General features: G+C 30.6%; 1 protein-coding gene across 1 annotated transcript in view; it reads left to right on the top strand.

Annotated features, from left to right (window-relative positions):
• The window catches only part of LOC122512727, a 772233-nt gene that overhangs the window by 454610 nt on the left and 299721 nt on the right, over positions 1-17902 (top strand). The window contains 1 exon segment of the mRNA XM_043628757.1: positions 15533-15700. Coding sequence (XP_043484692.1) covers positions 15533-15700 — 168 coding nt within the window.

Genomic DNA, 17902 nt, shown 5'->3' with positions numbered 1-17902 from the left:
ACGAAATGGGACGTCTTGTTTATGAATTTTAGGGAGTCCATAGAATTTTGGCAAAGTTGTGTCTGTCAATGTCAGTTGGTTATTATGGTATTTGTAATTCAAAAAATCGTTGTCATTTAAATTTTGGAGTATTTTTTTGGTCATAGTTTGAAGTTTGCTTAAAGGATTACAAGAGAGACGTTTATATGTAGAAGTATCAGAAAGCATGTCAGACATTTTTTTATAATAAGTCGATTTATGATGGCAAACAGTAGTATTTCCTTTGTCAGAATTAGTAATCATTATATCTGGATTTTGTTTAAGGAAATTATTTGCAGATTTTATTTTTTTAGCAAAAATTCTATCTTTTTTAAGAATGTGTGAAGATTTGTTTAAATTTGAGGAAAGATTTTGTGTTACTTTTTGACGAATATTATTTTTGATATCGTTATCAACATCCAAAATGTTAATTGTCGTTTCTATGTTCTTTAAAATATTTACAATTTCATATTTTGAACAAGTTTTTGATGAACTATAATTAGGACCCAAAGAAGCAACGTCGATTACATCTTTGGGTAAGTCTACATTTGTAAGATTAACAAACCATTTATTTTTATCTGATCGTTCGTAGTTCTTTTTATTATTTTTTAACATCAACCAATTAAATTTTTTGAAATATTTTTCTTTAAGTTTTTGACTCCCTAAAATTTATAAACAAGACGTCCCATTTCGTCCTATAACTTCTCTGATCAATAGTCCTACACATTTTTTGGCAAAAGTTTTGTTGAATAATTTGAAAGAGAATATTCCTGTACCGAAGTCTTACATCAATAACAGTTTTGACCTCATAAAAAAGTTAGATAATGTTGTCGTTCCCAACGACCATATTTTAATCTCACTTGATGCTACTTCTCTTTTTACAAAAATACCATTAAAATTAGTTATAGAAAGTCTTGAACGTAAAGTGTCTTCGATTAATAATTGTAAAATACCTTTTAATGATATTTTAAATTGTACCACTTTCCTTTTTGAAAATACATATTTTGTTTTTAACAACGAATATTACAAACAACTCGATGGCACTCCTATGGGTTCTCCGATCTCTTCGTTTTTCGCTGACATTGTAATGGATGACTTGGAGAGTGATTGCCTCCATAATTTAAAAAATAAACATAATTGCATCCCGCTATTTTACTATAGATATGAAGATGACACTATTTTATGCATCCATAAAGACAATTTAAACTTAATTATTGACACTTTTAATTCTTATAATAATAACATTCAATTTACTTTTGAAACTCAAGATAATGAAAAAATTAACTTTTTAGATGTTACATTAAAAATTAATAATCAAAAAATTATTTGTAATTGGTACCAAAAACCAATTTCTTCTGGTAGGTTAATTAATTACTATTCAGGTCATCCAGTGCAGCAGAAGGTGAATATTGTTTACAATTTAGTGGATAGAGCAATTTTACTCTCTCATTCGTCGTTTCATAATACCAACCTAGCAAAGTTAAAACAAATTCTCCTCAATAATGATTATCCTCTTGATTTCATTAAAAAACATGTTTAAATTAGATTAAATAGTATCAAATTTCGTAATAATAATAATAAAAATTCCGTTAATCCTTATTCTTATTTATATAAACTTATTCCAAAAATATGCATTCCTTTCAACTACTCTGACTTTGCTGGTTTGTCTAATATTTTGAAACCTTATAACATAAAAACTATTCCAATTGTCAACAAAAATTTAAAATCAATTGTAAAATTAGGAAAAGACAAAACCGAAAAGTGGTCTAAAACAAATGTTGTCTATAAATTTAATTGTAAAAATTGTTCAGTATGTTATGTAGGTGAAACGAAACGTATGTTAAAAACCCGCATTGACAAACATAAGAGAAGTAATAATTCTAATACATCCGTTGTGAGTGCACATCAGTCAAGGCCGGGTCATGAATTCGATTGGGACAATACTATTATTCTTGACCGTTTTTTAAAAATTGTTTATAAAAATTATAGTGTATGTTAACTTTTATTTTTTATTATTTTTTTTAATTGGTGTATTGTTTTAATTAGCCTGAAGAGGATGACAAACCCACGTCATCGAAACGTTGCTGTTTTTAAATAAACAAAAAATAAGACATAAATTTATTTTTTTATGTTATTTTTACCTTCCATGGATCAAAATTCTTGCAATTCATTAAAAACTTTCGGAAAGAAATCTACACTATTAATAAATAATAATAATAACTGACAATAGGGGAGTATAGTCGAGGTCGGCCCACATTTTGACTTTTGTTTATAACTTTTTTTAAAAATGAATTTGGTCAATTGAAGTATATTGTTGGAAAGTCCTGTTTAATAGGAACATTTTTTCTGTACAAAGTAAATTGATAGGTTTTAAAATAAAAAAGTTATAAAGATTTAAAAAAAAGATTTTATAGTCCAGGTTGGCCCTTACAGTCAAGGTCGGTCCATGTTTGAAATTTAAAGGGCATTACCATTAAAAAATAAAATAACATGTTAAAAGTCAAAGGAAAATGGATTCTTTATTGTTTACAGCTTGTAAATTAATGAAATAATAGAAATAAACAATATAAAAAAATAACTATAAATAAAATAAAAATTTTGCACTGAAATATTAATAAAATTAAATAAAAATATTAATAAGATTATCAATTATATTATGAGTTATTCAGAATTGCAGTTTTTGCAAATGAAGTAGCTCGTCCTCAACTTTGCGCATTTTAACCCTTTAACGCCCAAGTGTGCTGTTTTCCGACTTGAATTTTAACTTCGTACAACTATTAAAAGAAAGCTATAAAAAGGCCGTAGCAGTATAAGCATGTAAAAATGGCCCCCTCTTGGATTGGGTCCATATTTAGGGAATAATTTTGAACTATTGTGAGATTTATTATCACCAAGTTTCAACTCAAAAAAAAATTTTGTTTTTAAGTTATACAATTTTTTTGAAAAATTCAAAAAAATTAAAAAATTTTTTTTTTCCCTCCGAAATGGTTGAACCGATTTTCATGAAAAAATTATTTTTGTACAATACAATATAAACAGTTAAAAAAAAAAAATTTTCGACCAAATTCTAACAAAGAAAGTCAGTAAAAAGTCAGTAAAAAAAATTTTTTTTAAAGTTTTTTTTAAAAAACATTTTTTTTATTGAAATTTTTCTTGCACAACCGCCATTTTTTTCTATAAAATAATAGTCATTTTAAGAGTAACATATATTTTTTGCAAGATGATTGAAAGGGTACTTCATACTTTAAAAAATAAAAAACCGATTTTTGGCCCCTAAATAGTACAGTTTTCTATATAAACGAGGGGCCAACATTTTTTAAAATTACATTAAAAATTAATTAATACTTAAATTAAATTTCTAAAAAAGTTAATAATATATGCCTGTTTATTGTAAATATTGATTTTTTAGTCAACTTTTCAAAAAAATTTACAAAAAAAAAAATTATTTTTGAAGTTTTTTCAACTTTGGCATATTTTTTAATAATTGTAGAAAAAATTTGAAATTTACATAGGTTTAAGTTTTATCTTTAACTTAAGGCCAAAAGAATTTAAAAGTCTTAATCGGTTCATGAGATCCCAATATATATAGAAAATATCTACTGCTTTGATTCAAAAATAATATTTGTTTGAATAATTGTGTTTAATTCAAATATATTTTCTGTTTTGGTTTAAACAAAGAATATGTTCAAAAAATGTTATGTTTGATTTAAACTTTAATGTTGATTAGAAATAATTTAAAATCAACCTTAAATTTTGTTTGAATTGAATATATTATTTCTATAAATGAACCAAAAAATATGTTTGAATTAAACTGAAATTTGTTTGACTGTATAGCAAAGATATTTTAAGTTTGATTTAAACAAAATTTTTTTGAATCAAATAAATCGTTTTCTCAGTGATTGACATGTTTTTGGGCCGTGCACGTTCAGCCGTACCGGTAATTCCCGACGGCAGTGTACGTCCATTTACTTTTTTAATAAACCTTGTACATACTAAAAAATCAATATTTACAATAAACAGGCATAGGGTCAATTGGGGTAAATGTAAACGGAATATCTATTTTTGACCAAAAACATTAGTTGTTTTTGTTAAAAGGTAAAACGGACAGATTTCTTTTGCATGAACTTGTTACTTTACTTCCCTAGAAAAATTTTATGAGGTACAAAAAAATATTGATGCACCTGAATCGCCTAAAACTGACTGTTTACATTTACCCCGAGATTTTGAAATTTTCCTAAAATTCGGGGTAAATGTAAACACCACTGTAGTTAAGCGAGGTTTAAGAAACAAGTTATTTCAAGTATACTACTGTTTTAAGGGATGGAAAAACTGAAAAAAATTCTTCGTAGATGTATAGTCAATCAACCTGTTGACTGATAATGTATCATATAAAATAAAAAATCAACCATTACAATAGTACATTGTGCAACGAGGACGCAAAGCGCAAGTTTCTCGTCCGAGCTTGATTTTGCAGTACGAGGCTAAGCCGAGTACTGTAAACAAGCGAGGACGAGAAATGCGTGCGTCCGAGGTACACACGACATTTTATACAAAACGAGAATGTAATCCGCGGTTACTCGGTGCGTTTTGAGAGGTAAAGCATGGCTTTGCTTCAAGTAGTAGTTTTACGGTTCTAGGACCGTAAAACTGCTGCTTGAAGTAAAGGCATACTTTGCGTCTCAAAAACGCGCCGAGAAAGCGGGGATTACATACTTGTTTTGAATAAAATTAGTAATGTAAAAACTTGAATAACTTGAACAAATTTTAATAAATTTTCATTCAACTTGGTAAAAAGAAGTTTTTTTTTATTTTTATGAATAAGAATCTAAAATCGAATTTTTAAATTTCAAAATGGTAGATCCAATATGGAGGTCAAACATAAAATATTGTTAAAAATTGATAAAATTTGCTTGAATCTGGGTACTCGGGGGTTTTTGAGGTCCCCAGGTGCGATTTTTTGGTCGGCCCATAGTTGGTCCAACTTTTACAAAGTCGGTCCAAGTTCTCGTGCCAGAGGTTGGGCCAACCATACAGATGATAACGGTTCGCCGTCTAATGGCAACGATGGTTGGCCCGACAACTCATAAGGAAGTTGGCCCAACTTACAATGCATATGTTGTGCCAACTATACATTTCAATGGTTGGTCCAAAGACTGACGCCAAAGTTTGCACAACTTTAGATGCGTAAGTTGGGCCAACCACAATTTTCAAAGTTTGGCCAACTTCAACAGCCAAAGGTAAAAAATTATTTAAAAACTAAATTATTTAAACAATTAACAGGTTATTATTAGCGGGAACATCAGAAATAACCTTTACCTATTATTATTATTAAACACAATCTCATACATACATTTTCGAAAATATCTAACGCTCGCTGGGATCGAACCCCTAACCTAACGCACCGAAGACTTATACACTGACCACTACGCTACGCTCACATGGGAGTGCATAACGCAAAATGTATATTAAAGCTGCAACAGTCGGGCCAACCGTGGCCCAGAGTTCGGCTAACCAAGAAAGTTTAAGTCATTTAAACTGCATTTGACAAAGTTTTGCCAACCGTTGGGCCAACCGTGGCCCAGAGTTCGGCCAACCAAGAAAAATCAAGTCAATTAAACTGCGTTTCACAAAGTTTTGCCCACCGTCGGGCCAACTGTGGCCCAGAGTTCGGCCAACCAAGAAAGTTTCAGTAATTTAAACTGCATTTGACATAGTTTTGCCAACCGTCGGGCCAACCGTGGCCCAGAGTTCAGCCGACCAAGAAAGTTTAAGTCAATGAAACTGCGTTTCTAGAGTTTTGCCAACCGTTGGGCCAACCGTTGCACAGAATTCGGCCAACCGAAACTGAAAGTCTTTTAAACTACGTTTTGATGAGTTGTGCCAACCTTTGTCGCCAAAGTTGGCCCGACGGTTGGCGGCCAACCTAAATTCGCACCTGGGTTGCTGAATACGAATTTGACGTCAAATTTCAAATTTTCAAAATGGCGGATGAACCTATAAATATTTTTAAAAATTGATCAAATTTTCAAAAAAAAAATTTTTTTTCAAATTTTTTTTTTAAAGAGGACCTAATTTCCTTTTCTATGTAATTTTACATTGACAAATTAATGAAATTGTGAAATAGAAGCAAATTTATTCAAATATTTTCTTTTAAAATGTAGTTGAAGTTCTGTTTACATTTACCCCGATGTTTTGAATTCTCGGGGTAAATGTAAACACTTAATTATTTAACTAAATTGACGAAAATCAAAAATCAAAGTCAATTTTTGTTAGTGCATTATTAAGGAATAATTACATATTTTTGGTTAATTTTTAAATTTATTTTTATGCAAATGCGAGACAAAATACTGAAACAGTAAAACTTTGATTTTCAATCTTTTTTGCATTAAAAAATTACTTACACTATGGCATTGCCAATTGTTAAAATAAAATATTGGCAATACTCGGAACATCTTGTATGTGAGCTGCGGTAAAAATATTGACGTCGTACTTATTTTTAAATTTCTAAATTTAGCTGAAACATCTACTGTTTACATTTACCCCTAGTTTACATTTACCCCAAATGACCCTATATTATTAACTTTTTTAGAAATTTAATTTAAGTATTAATAAATTTTTAATGTAATTTTAAAAAATGTTGGCCCCTCGTTTATATAGAAAACTGTACTATTTAGGGGCCAAAAATCGGTTTTTTATTTTTTAAAGTATGAGGTACCCTTTCAATCATCTTGCAAAAAGTATATGTTACTCTTAAAATGACTATTATTTTATAGAAAAAAATGGCGGTTGTGCAAAAAAAAATTTTAAAAAAATGTTTTTTAAAAAAAAAATTTTTTTACTGACTTTTTACTGACTTTCTTTGTTAGAATTTGGTCAAAAAAATTTTTTTAATAACTGTTCATATTGTATTGTACAAAAAAAATTTTTTCATTAAAATCGGTTCAACCATTTCGGAGGGAAAAAAAATTTTTGAATTTTTTTGAATTTTTCAAAAAAAATTGTATAACTCAAAAACAAAATTTTTTTTCGAGTTGAAACTTGGTGAAAATAAGTCTCATAATAGGTCAAAATTATTCCCTAAATATGGACCCAATCCAAGAGGGGGCCATTTTTACATGCATATACTGCTGCGCCCTTTCAAAAGTATTATTTCCTACTATTTTCGGGGTCGCTCTTTTGAATGGCGTTGTCAAAATTTTCAAAAAATGAAATTAACCCCCTCTTTTAATGAAATTTTCCAAAAAATGAGAGATTGTTGGATAAAATTTTTTTTTTATTGCAATTTTCATTGTTATATCGGTATCTACATATCGTCTAAGGTATAGAAACCGTATTCCCGATAGCTGTACTTTAAAAATGTGCAGTAGTTTTTTTTCTTTTTTTCATTTTTTATTAAAAAATGGCGCCCGAACGCTAAATTTTATTTTATTAAACATACACATTTTTTTTCTAAATTTGCTTAAATTCACTTGAAATTTGTTACTCGGGGGTTTATGGGGTCTCTAATAAATTACGAATCTGATGTTAGTTTAGAAAAATTCAAAAAGGCGGACGATTTTTTTTAAATTTACCAAATTTGCCTGAAACTTGTTACATTCTGATTGGCTTAAAAACTGGTACTCTGGGGTTTTTGGGGTCGCTGATTACGAATATGATGTTAGTTTTTAAAGATCTAAAATTTCGGATCTAATATGCAACATATATTCAAATGACTGAAGGTGACCAGGACTTAGAATAAGTTTTGGTAGATGTTATATACCAAGATAAAACTTTTTTTATTTTAACCCTCAATGTGTAAAATCAAATCAGCACTTTACCTCCCTTTTATTATACGCTTAATAAAATTACCCTTGCCTTAGCTCGGAACGTGACAGAAGACAACCTCAAACAAAGTTTAATGATGAAAAAAGGTCCCCACTTTAAAGTTCAATAAGTAATTAAACTAAGTTTCATGAAAGTAATGTTTTAAGTTTGACATTATTATTAACTGAGTATAAGTAATTTTCAAAATTGACCCAAATAATAATAGATTTTCAAGCCAATCCAGATGATTTTTTTTTATCTGACATATTAGATCCGAAATTTTGGATTTTTAAAAACTAACATCATATTCGTAATCAGCGACCCCAAAAACCCCCGAGTACCAATTTTTAAGCCAATCAGAATGATTTTTACTTTTTCGGTCGCCATTTTGGATCCGCCATTTTCGATTTTTAAAAACTAACATCATATTCGTAATCAGCGACCCCAAAAACTCCCGAGTACCAATTTTTAAGCCAAACTGAATGACTTTCCTTTTTTTGGTCGCCATTTTGGATTTTTCAAAACTAACATCATATTCGTAATTAGCGACCCTGAAAACCCCTGAGTAACAAGTTTCAGGCGAATTTGGTAAATGTTTTAAAAAATCGTCCACCATATTAAATCCGCTATTTTGAATTTTTCAAAACTAACATCAGATTCGTAATTAGCGACCCCATAAACCCCCGAGTAACAAATTTCAAGCGAATTTAACCCTTTAAAGCCCGAATTATTTCCACCGATTCGATTTCAACCACACTTGGTATATAATGGTTTTTGGGGTCGCTGATTACGAATCTGAAGTCAAAATTGCAAAATTCAAAATGGCGGATCCAATATGGCGGACGAAAAAATAAAAAATAATGGGATTTATATGAAACTTGTCACTCGGGGGTTTTTGGGGTCGCTGATTACGAATATGAAGTCGAAATTGCAAAATTTAAAATGGCGGATCCAATATGGCGGACAAAAAAATAAAAAATAATGGGATTTATATGAAACTTGTCACTCGGGGGTTTTTTGGGTCGCTGATTGCGAATATGAAGTCAAAATTGCAAAATTCAAAATGGCGGATCCAAAATGGCGGACAAGAATTAAAAATTAAATAGGATTTACTTGAATATTGTTACCAGCTGACTATCATTTATTCTTTTTCATTCAAGTCATGCGCTCCAGGGTTGTCAATTGTTTTTATTGATTGGCCAGTTGATTATCATTTGTTCTTTTTCGTTCGAGTCAAGCGTTCCAGGTTTCCTTTTACAAATGGATTAAATTTCTTACTTTTATTAAACATAATTCGCCCTATTAAATCCACCATTATGATTCTTAACATTTTAACCTCAGAAACCCCAAAAACCCAAAGCATCAAATTTAATGTAAATCCCATTAATTTGTTATTTTTTTGTTTTCATATTGTATCCGCCATTTTGAATTTTGCAATTTTGACTTCATATTCGTAATCAGCGATCCCGAAAACCCCCGAGTGACAAGTTTCATATAAATCCCATTAATTTTTATTTTTTCGTCCGCCATATTGGATCCGCCATTTTGAATTTTGCAATTTTAACTTAATATTCGTAATCAGCGACGCCAAAAACCCCCGAGTAACAAGTTTTAAACGAATCCGATTAATTTTTTTAAATTTTTTCGTCCGTCATAGGAGAAAATGTATCTTGAAACTTTTTTTATTTATTATTATTTTAATTATTTATTATTATTTTTTCACTTTTGTTTTTTTTAATTATCTGCTGGAAGAGTTTTACTAGAGCTAAGAATTTAAAATTTTTAGTAATATGTATTAGTTTCAAAGTTATGATGACTTTAATGCATTTGTGGTACAGCGTATGTACCACTGGGCGTTAAAGGGTTAAGCAAATTTAGAAAAAAAAATTTGTATGTGTAATAAAAGATACTATATAAGATATAATAATAAAAATTGCAATAAAAAGAAAATTTCATCCAACAATCTTGCATTTTTTGGAAAATTTCATTAAAAGAGGGGGTTAATTTCATTTTTTGGAAATTTCGACAACGAAACATCACATTTGGGCGTTAAAGGGTTAAATACATAGTGGCCAACCTTGACAGAAAGTAACATTACCGAATTGTTGTAACCATAAAGAAATACGTTTCGGGATTCGACTTTTTACTGTGATTTTCTTTCAACCATGAGGCTCACAAAATTTCTGCATGCTTGCCTTGACGATTCAATTTTTTTTTCTTTTATTAATAGTTTTTCACATGATGCACAAAACTTCTTTTGATCTTTATTTTTACCAACCTTCGTTCAGCTTATCATTTAATTCTCTTATTCGTTCAAGCTCTCTGCCCTAAAAATTTAGTTCAATTTTAAGGGAAGGTTTGATCGAAACGTAAAAAATTGACAAACAATTTCCTCTGCTCTCAAAATGTAGGTTAATTTTGAGGGCAGTTTTGACCTAAACAAGACAATTTCTTCTGCCCTTAAGATTTAGGTCAATGTTAAGGTCAGTTTTCATCTACACTGCAAAAATTGGCGAGAAAACTCCCTCTGACATGACCTTCCATCAAAACTAAGGTCAAATTTGACATATTTTTTAACCTACACATTAAAAAAGTAAATTGATTAGGATCCTTCAAGAGGTCGTTCTCTTATATTAAAATTTGACGAGATTTTCGACCTATAGGTTAAAGGAAGTTTGACCTAAATTTTAATATTAAGTTTCAATCAATAAAATATGTTATAAACTGACATCTATTTTTAAAAATTCTATTAAAATTAATTTTTTGTTCACAAAATGTAGGTTAATTTTAATAGCAGTTTTTTCCTACAAGTAAAAATTTGACGAAAAATCTCCCTCTGATCTGGTAGTCTCTTAAAATTTAGGTCAATTTTAAGGGCAGTTTATACCTACACGTCAAAAATTGACAAGAAAGTTCCCTCTGACCTACTGTTCCCTCAAAATTTAGATCAATTTTGAGGCAGTTTTTACCTACGGGTAAAAATGAGGCCCACAAGCGTCTATTACATTACGTCGAAATCTTTACGTAATATGACATTTTCTTTTACTTACAGGTCGTAAACGTTGTTTTTAAAAAAATAAATCAATTTGCTCGAAACTTGCTATATGAACGATTTTAGGGTCGCTGAAACCGAATCTGGCATCAGATTTTGAAAATTCATAATCGTAATTACTTTCTCCCTGAATCTGTGTTTTATAGTTATGCATTTGTTTTTTTGAATTGTCAAAAACAGCGTGAGTGATAATTTCTGTTTTTTTAATTATCAGTAATAGTTTAAATTTTTTTTTGAACTACATTTTTTATAAGACATTTTTTTTATTATTAAGACACGTGAGTCTTAATAATCAGTTGTTTTTTCTTTTTTTCAATTATCAGTAATATGGTAAATTTTTTTGTCTAACTACATTTTTTATTAGATATTTTTTTCCATGATTAAAACACGTGCCTAAGTCACTTCTTTATGAACTCGTCTTTTATAGCCATGCATTTGTTTTTCGTTAGGCATTTGTTTTTTCAGTTTATTCAATAGCGTAATTTTTCAAACTGCATTTTGTGTTAGGCATTTTTTTCAATTGTCAAGTCACGTATGTCATTTGTTTCTGACATGTTGCATAACTCTTACTTTCTGTTCTCGATCTCTACTATATGACTATATATGGACATAAAGGAGAATCGCGTGGGCTAATCAGCGTGTTGATACGTCCAATCGCGCTGTATACCCCCACTACTGTATGAACGATCTTGGGTCTGAATAATCAAACTTATTTATTTTTTTTCAACAGTGAACCGTAGCAGTCAAATTGTTAGTCACAGCGATCTATTTTTATTATTGTTTTTTCACTTTTGTCAAAATTCTTCTTCCTTCTATTTTTTTGTCAATATTCTCAAAACTTTTTTTCTTTATTTACATCTAAAATTTTTGAACACTTGAAGAATGTCAAATAAAGATAACTCTCATAGCGACAGATGTTGCAATCCTTATGAAGTATTTGGCGTTCCGAATCACAAAGGAAAGGATTTGCGAAAAGTTTCAATAAATATGAAACGTAAATTTCCTGAACTTTCTGATTATTCTTAAGTTTGTTATCAATGTAGACGCAAAAAACATGACTCTACAATCGATAAAGAAAACTCACAAGAGTCTGATCAATTAAATGAAATGGAAGTGAGTAATGATATGGACAATAATGCAGTAAGTGCAATTATTGTTCGTTACGAAAGAGAAATTGAATTGGAAGATATGTTAAGGTACTAGTACACTTTAGAAGGCTCTTAAAAGACCAAATTAAAAAAAAAAATTTCTTAGGTCTTTTATTATAAATATTTAAAAAACTTTTTTGCCTATATTAGTACATATTTGGAGAATAAAAATAATGGTTTGTTTTTAATTTTTATTTAATATCATAACCTGCAGACAGCATTCAGATCGAAACTCCAAAAAGTTCGTTGTCCAATTGCAGACAGTTTATCTCAAGATTGACAAATCGGAAACAAAAAATCCAAATTGCTTTTTAAAAAGGAAGGTGTCTTGCATAGAAATCTACCACCATTAATGAAAAATGGACTAAAATGAAAAATAGCAGATGTTTCAATAATTTTTGTCAAAATACACTATGTATTTCAGTATTTTTCTAGTCTGCAAAAATGTTTTTTTTTAAATTTTTTGACCATTTTCTGGTGAATTGTCACACAGGACATGCTAACAAACAAAACGAGTTATTATTTATTAAAATCGGTTCAGTAGATTCAGAGATAAACTGTCCGCAATTTGAGAAAACGTTATTTTGAGAAAAACGCGTTTAAACCTTATATGTATCGTTAGAGGCCATCCATAAATTACCTAAAATTCTTTTGCAAATTAAAACCCCATCATTCTTTTTATGTCAGACACTGTTACATACATTAGCACCAATGTTTCTACTGATCGTAACAAAAAGCTGGACCCCACTATCCCCTTAAAGACTTACTTAATTTGTCAATGACTTTTTACATTAATTGAATATTTTTTGAAAAATTTACTTTTATTTTTTACAATTGGTTATAAATACTTTAGGAGGTGTTTTCTGAAGTCATAAGAAGTTAAAAAATACAATAAAAAAAATAAAATTTTTTAAAATTCTAAAGTGTACCTTTAGCGATTTGAAAGAAAAATTTTCTAGTTTGTCAAGTAGTGATCCGTTGAGGTTACGTATTCTAACTATAGTTCCGAAAACATGGAGTGTTCACAAGATTGCGGAAGAATTTGGTTGTAGTTGGTTGTTTGCTAAAAAAAGCAATAGATCTTAAAAATGCTAATGGCATTTTAGCAGAAACTACAGCAAAGGCTGGTAAAACGTTACCAATATCTTCTGTAGAAAATGTAGTAAAGTTTTACACTAGTAACGAGAACAGTAGGATAATGCCAGGTAAAAAAGATGTAGTCTCTGTAAAAGATAAAAATGGTCTTTCTTTGAAGCAGAAACGTCTTCTACTTTTGGATTTGAAAGGTCTTTTTTTATATAAAGAAACCTATAAAACCTTTCCTGTAAGTTTCAGCCAATTTGCCCTTCTTCATATAAAAGAATGTATTCTGGCTGGAGATAGTGGAACTCATTCGGTCTGTGTGTGCACCATACATCAAAACAGCAATCACAGTTCTTTAGTGATAAGAAAAACAATTTAAATGATGGTGAAGTTTTAGTCATTTTAGATTTTTCTGAGAATTATAAGTATATTGCCCAAGATTCCTTTCAAGCTTTCCATTTTAATAACACACAATGCACAGTATTTTCTGTAGTGTGTTATTACAAACAAGACTCGTAAATTAAACACAAAAGTCTTGTATTTTTATCTGAAAGTACTCGGCATGATACAGCGGCAGTTTACACAGTGCAAAAGATGCTAATTCCTTACTTAAAGGAAAACATTAAAGTAAAAAAAGTGATTTATTTTAGCAATAGGACCAAGCAACATTTTAAAAACAAATATTAAATGTCAAACTTAATCAATCACGAGAAAGACTTTGGAGTTAAAGCAGAATGGCATGTCCATGTGACTGCGCACGGTAAAGCAGCATCGGATGGTATTGGGGCGACATTCAAAAGAGAAGCTTCTCGACACTAGTCTTGCCTTTACTGTCTTGATCTGATCTGGTTTTGCCTTTGCTGGTTGGGCCAGAAAATTGTCTTGCTTTCATTAGTTGGAGAAGTAACTTGTTTCGTCTTACTTTGTCAAAAAAGTAATATTGTCAAACCTTAACCCTTTGCAGTATAGTGGTAACCATAATTTTTTCCAAAATTCAGGCAGTAGACTAACCAATTAGCCCTTTTAAGAGCTAAACGATGTTCAAAACCCGATCGTGCAACCTCCCCGCAGTGTACATTGGGTAACGCCAATGCCGACGGTACAATTTTTGAATTATGACACTTTGCCTTTAAAAGTAGACATTAATAGCTGAATTTTAAGCCCTACTAGAACTCTCTAGGTCAAAATCAATTCTGGAAGGATAGGAATTTAAAATGAATTTAAGAAATTCTAGTATTATTTTCAGATATATTAAATCAGTCATCTTGAATAATTTCATATGCCACTTCGCATTAAAAAGTAGACGAAAAGAGTTAAATTTTAAGGTTTAATTGAACTGTTTAGGTCAAAACCATTTTTTGGGGAGGTAGGGGTCTCCCGTTGACAAAGAATGCCTCATAACTATTTTGTATAAAATAAAATATTGTTGATAAGCATTATCTCCAATCAGGTACACTATATTTTTGCTCGCATTTGCACTTATAAACACAAGTATACATTGATAGTTTTCTAATTCGTATTTATTACTTTTAATTAATCATATTTCTTCACCATATGTATATCTTTTTATAAAAAAGGAGTTTAATTTTGGGGTATAGAACCCTTGATTTTAGTGCGAGAGTAGCTAGCACTTATCCGATTTTTAATTATTAAATCATTTATTTTATATAATTTTATTCAATATGATTATTTTTTAAAATTTATAACATGTATTAAATTTAAAGTTGTTTAAAAATTTAACTTTTTGAATTTTAAAAAACTGTGTTCAGATTTGTAATCAGTAAACCCAAAAATGCGGAGTAACACATTTCAAGCCAATTGGATTATTTTCTTATAAATTCATCAACCACTTTGAATTTGCAATATTTAATTTTGAAGAACTAAGTCCAGATTAATAATCAACGATCTCAAAAACGCCCGAGTGAGAAATATTAGCAAGAAGATATATCTAGGTGTTTTAGCAAGGTTTTTTGCATTCTGAAACTCTGCACTGTGAACTAACAAGATAAACTTTTTTTCGTGAAACGTGAAAAACGCAAAAAGGAAGTCGTTTTCTTACGTGGAAAGAGTGCAAACTAACTTAATCGACTATAAAAAAATCCAGTAAAACTTTTACTTTAACTTTTTTTTCGATTTTTAGATATTGATGTTTCTTCACATTTAAGTATGTGTCAAACTTGCCTTGGCACGTCTTGACAGCCAAACTTTACATGTGTGCTACTCGCGTGTATAACAAACAATTTTATATATCAGACTTAGTAATACTTGGTAATAGTTTTAAGTTTCATATCTTTCTTTAAAATCTTTGCTTATCTCAATAAATTATTTTTATGTTATTCATTGATTCCACTAGATTACTAACTATCACAATTAACTATCATAGTGTATTTGTCAAATAATTTATATAATTGATAATTAATTGCATCAGATAGAGGAAGACCTAGGAGGAAACGAAAAGACTTTTTTGGAACCATAAAAAAGCGTTTGTCAAGATCAAAAAAACGAAGTCAATCCGTAGGTCCTGGTGGAGATATAACTATTGAAGAAACGCATTCTCGATCAATTTCTGCTGATAGAGCTAAAGATTCCGGTTTCGGTAAGTTTTTAAGTCAGTTATCTTCTCAAGAATGACTGCTAAACTTTTTAATAAAAGCAAAGTACAAAATTAAGAGTGTTTTCGAGGTCCATGTTGTGATCACTGTGAGCATAAAAATATCAGTTTATAATCAACCCATTTAAAACAGTGCTTAGATTTAAAACTATGCTTAGAGCGCTCACAGCGTATGTCTCATGAAAACCCTAAGTTAAACGAAGAAAAAAAGAATTCAACATAATGTAATAAAAAGTAATTAACTTTTTTATAATTTTTATAATATCCATTTTTTAGGAAAAAGAAAACAAATTAAATGTGTTGATGCATTTAAAAAATTTAAATAGCCCGTAATGGGTGTGAATGAAGTATAACCAAAAGATGCTTGCTTATCAAAAAAGTCTGTGTCTCGGGTGGCCACAATTCTAGCAGCCGTTAACGGGGGGGCCTTTTGATCCAAATGACTGTTTCGGGGTTAACATTATCGAGGAGTTCAACTGTAATACGAAGCAAAGAAGGGATTGTGGATGTAGACGAGGAATCATTATAGGAAGAACTACGGGCGTTTTCGCGGGGCTTTGCCAAGGGAGGTTTTTCGGGAGGAAACGTAGGGTTCAACTTGCGTGTCTTATTGGGATAAAAAAGGTTTTCTTTAAAAATAGGTGCTTCATCCGTAAGTTGTCTTTTTGAAGAATGGACTCTAGATAATTGTGATGTTGACGCGGTTTGGGGTGAATCTAATAGGTGGTTAACAGGAGTTCGAGAAGCAGATCGGAGATGAGTCTTAGGAATGGTACCATTGTAGGGTAAAACAGGTGGGGAGTCTGGGGAGAGTTGGTCGTGTGAATCAGTCTGTCAGGATTGGGAAACAATTTCGGGGGAAGGGTCAGTCTGGCAGGACACAACTTCAACCAACTCTAGACAGTCTTCTTGAATGGCTTGATGTATTTCCACCCTGGGTAATGCTCTGAAAACTTCACGTCTTCCAATGTCCTTTCGTCGTCAGGATCTGCTGAGGTTGTTAGCACTTGTAAATTTTGCCTAACATGAGCGTTTTCCGACTGCAGTTCCTGGTTTTCCTCAAACAAAGCATTACTGAGGGTGTTCAAGCGAACTATTTCTTGGTCCAAGTCTTACATCTTAAGCTTTTCTTTCTCCATTCTGTCCGACAGCGTTTAAATGTAGTCCAGGAAGCTCCTTTACTGACTGTGAATCTGACATGGTTGGGAACTCCGGTCTGACGTGGGTGACCAGAGTAAGAAGAATTTCTTTTGGATACTTGTATCAATTTCATCTTAGATTATTATCAAGAGAAAACTATAGTAATAAGAAAATACATATAAGGGAAAACATATAGGTAACCGTATAAAAATGTAATGGGAATTTTTGGCACGGGCTTAATAATAATAGGGGAGAGTCTCCAGTTGTGAGACGGGTTTTATTTTTGACCCGTAAATTGTAAACGGGTAAACGAAATTGTAAATAAAATACACCGTTCGAAAGGTAACAGAAATACGCAAATTTTATTAAAAGAAAGTGTAGTGTTTCGATGAACTCAAAAAATTTTACGATACATTTTCCGAGCACATCGCTTTTTTCAAAAAAACAATGTCTCCAGTTGTGAGACACTCATTAAAAATTGCTAAAATTTAATAAGTTTGACATAAAACGTTATGTTTAGTAGGAATAATTAAATATATTAATAATATATATTATATTATATACTAAATAATAATATTTATTTGCCAAAATATGACTATCAAATAAACACAATTTAATAGCTTCAACAAGAGCATTAAAATTGATTTCTTCTGAATCAATTGACTTTTTTCCACTTGACATGCCCAAAAATACTAGAAAAGAAATCAAAACAACATTTAAATAGTATGCATGCAAAGTCGTATTTTTTATGCTGCCCAGATGGGTGTTGACACCGTCTCACAACTGGTGATATGCTGTGTCTCACACCCAGAAATTGGCGCTATTTTGAAAAAGGAAAATTAAATTATTTTCAACCATAGATTGGAACAATGCAATATTGCATCACAAAATATAAGGAAAACACTAAAAGAAAATGCATTACATTTACCTTTTCCAATTAATTAACTTGGAAAAAAAGTACTTTGCATTTATTGAAAAAACGCTTTTTAGTCGATTATCACACACAGTGTTGGTATTTAACAAAAACAGTTTATATATCCGCTTCGG

Source organism: Leptopilina heterotoma, unplaced genomic scaffold (assembly GCF_015476425.1).
Source record: "Leptopilina heterotoma isolate Lh14 unplaced genomic scaffold, ASM1547642v1 Lhet_125, whole genome shotgun sequence".
Lineage (NCBI taxonomy): Eukaryota > Metazoa > Arthropoda > Insecta > Hymenoptera > Figitidae > Leptopilina > Leptopilina heterotoma.
This window is presented reverse-complemented; position numbering and strand designations above follow the sequence as displayed.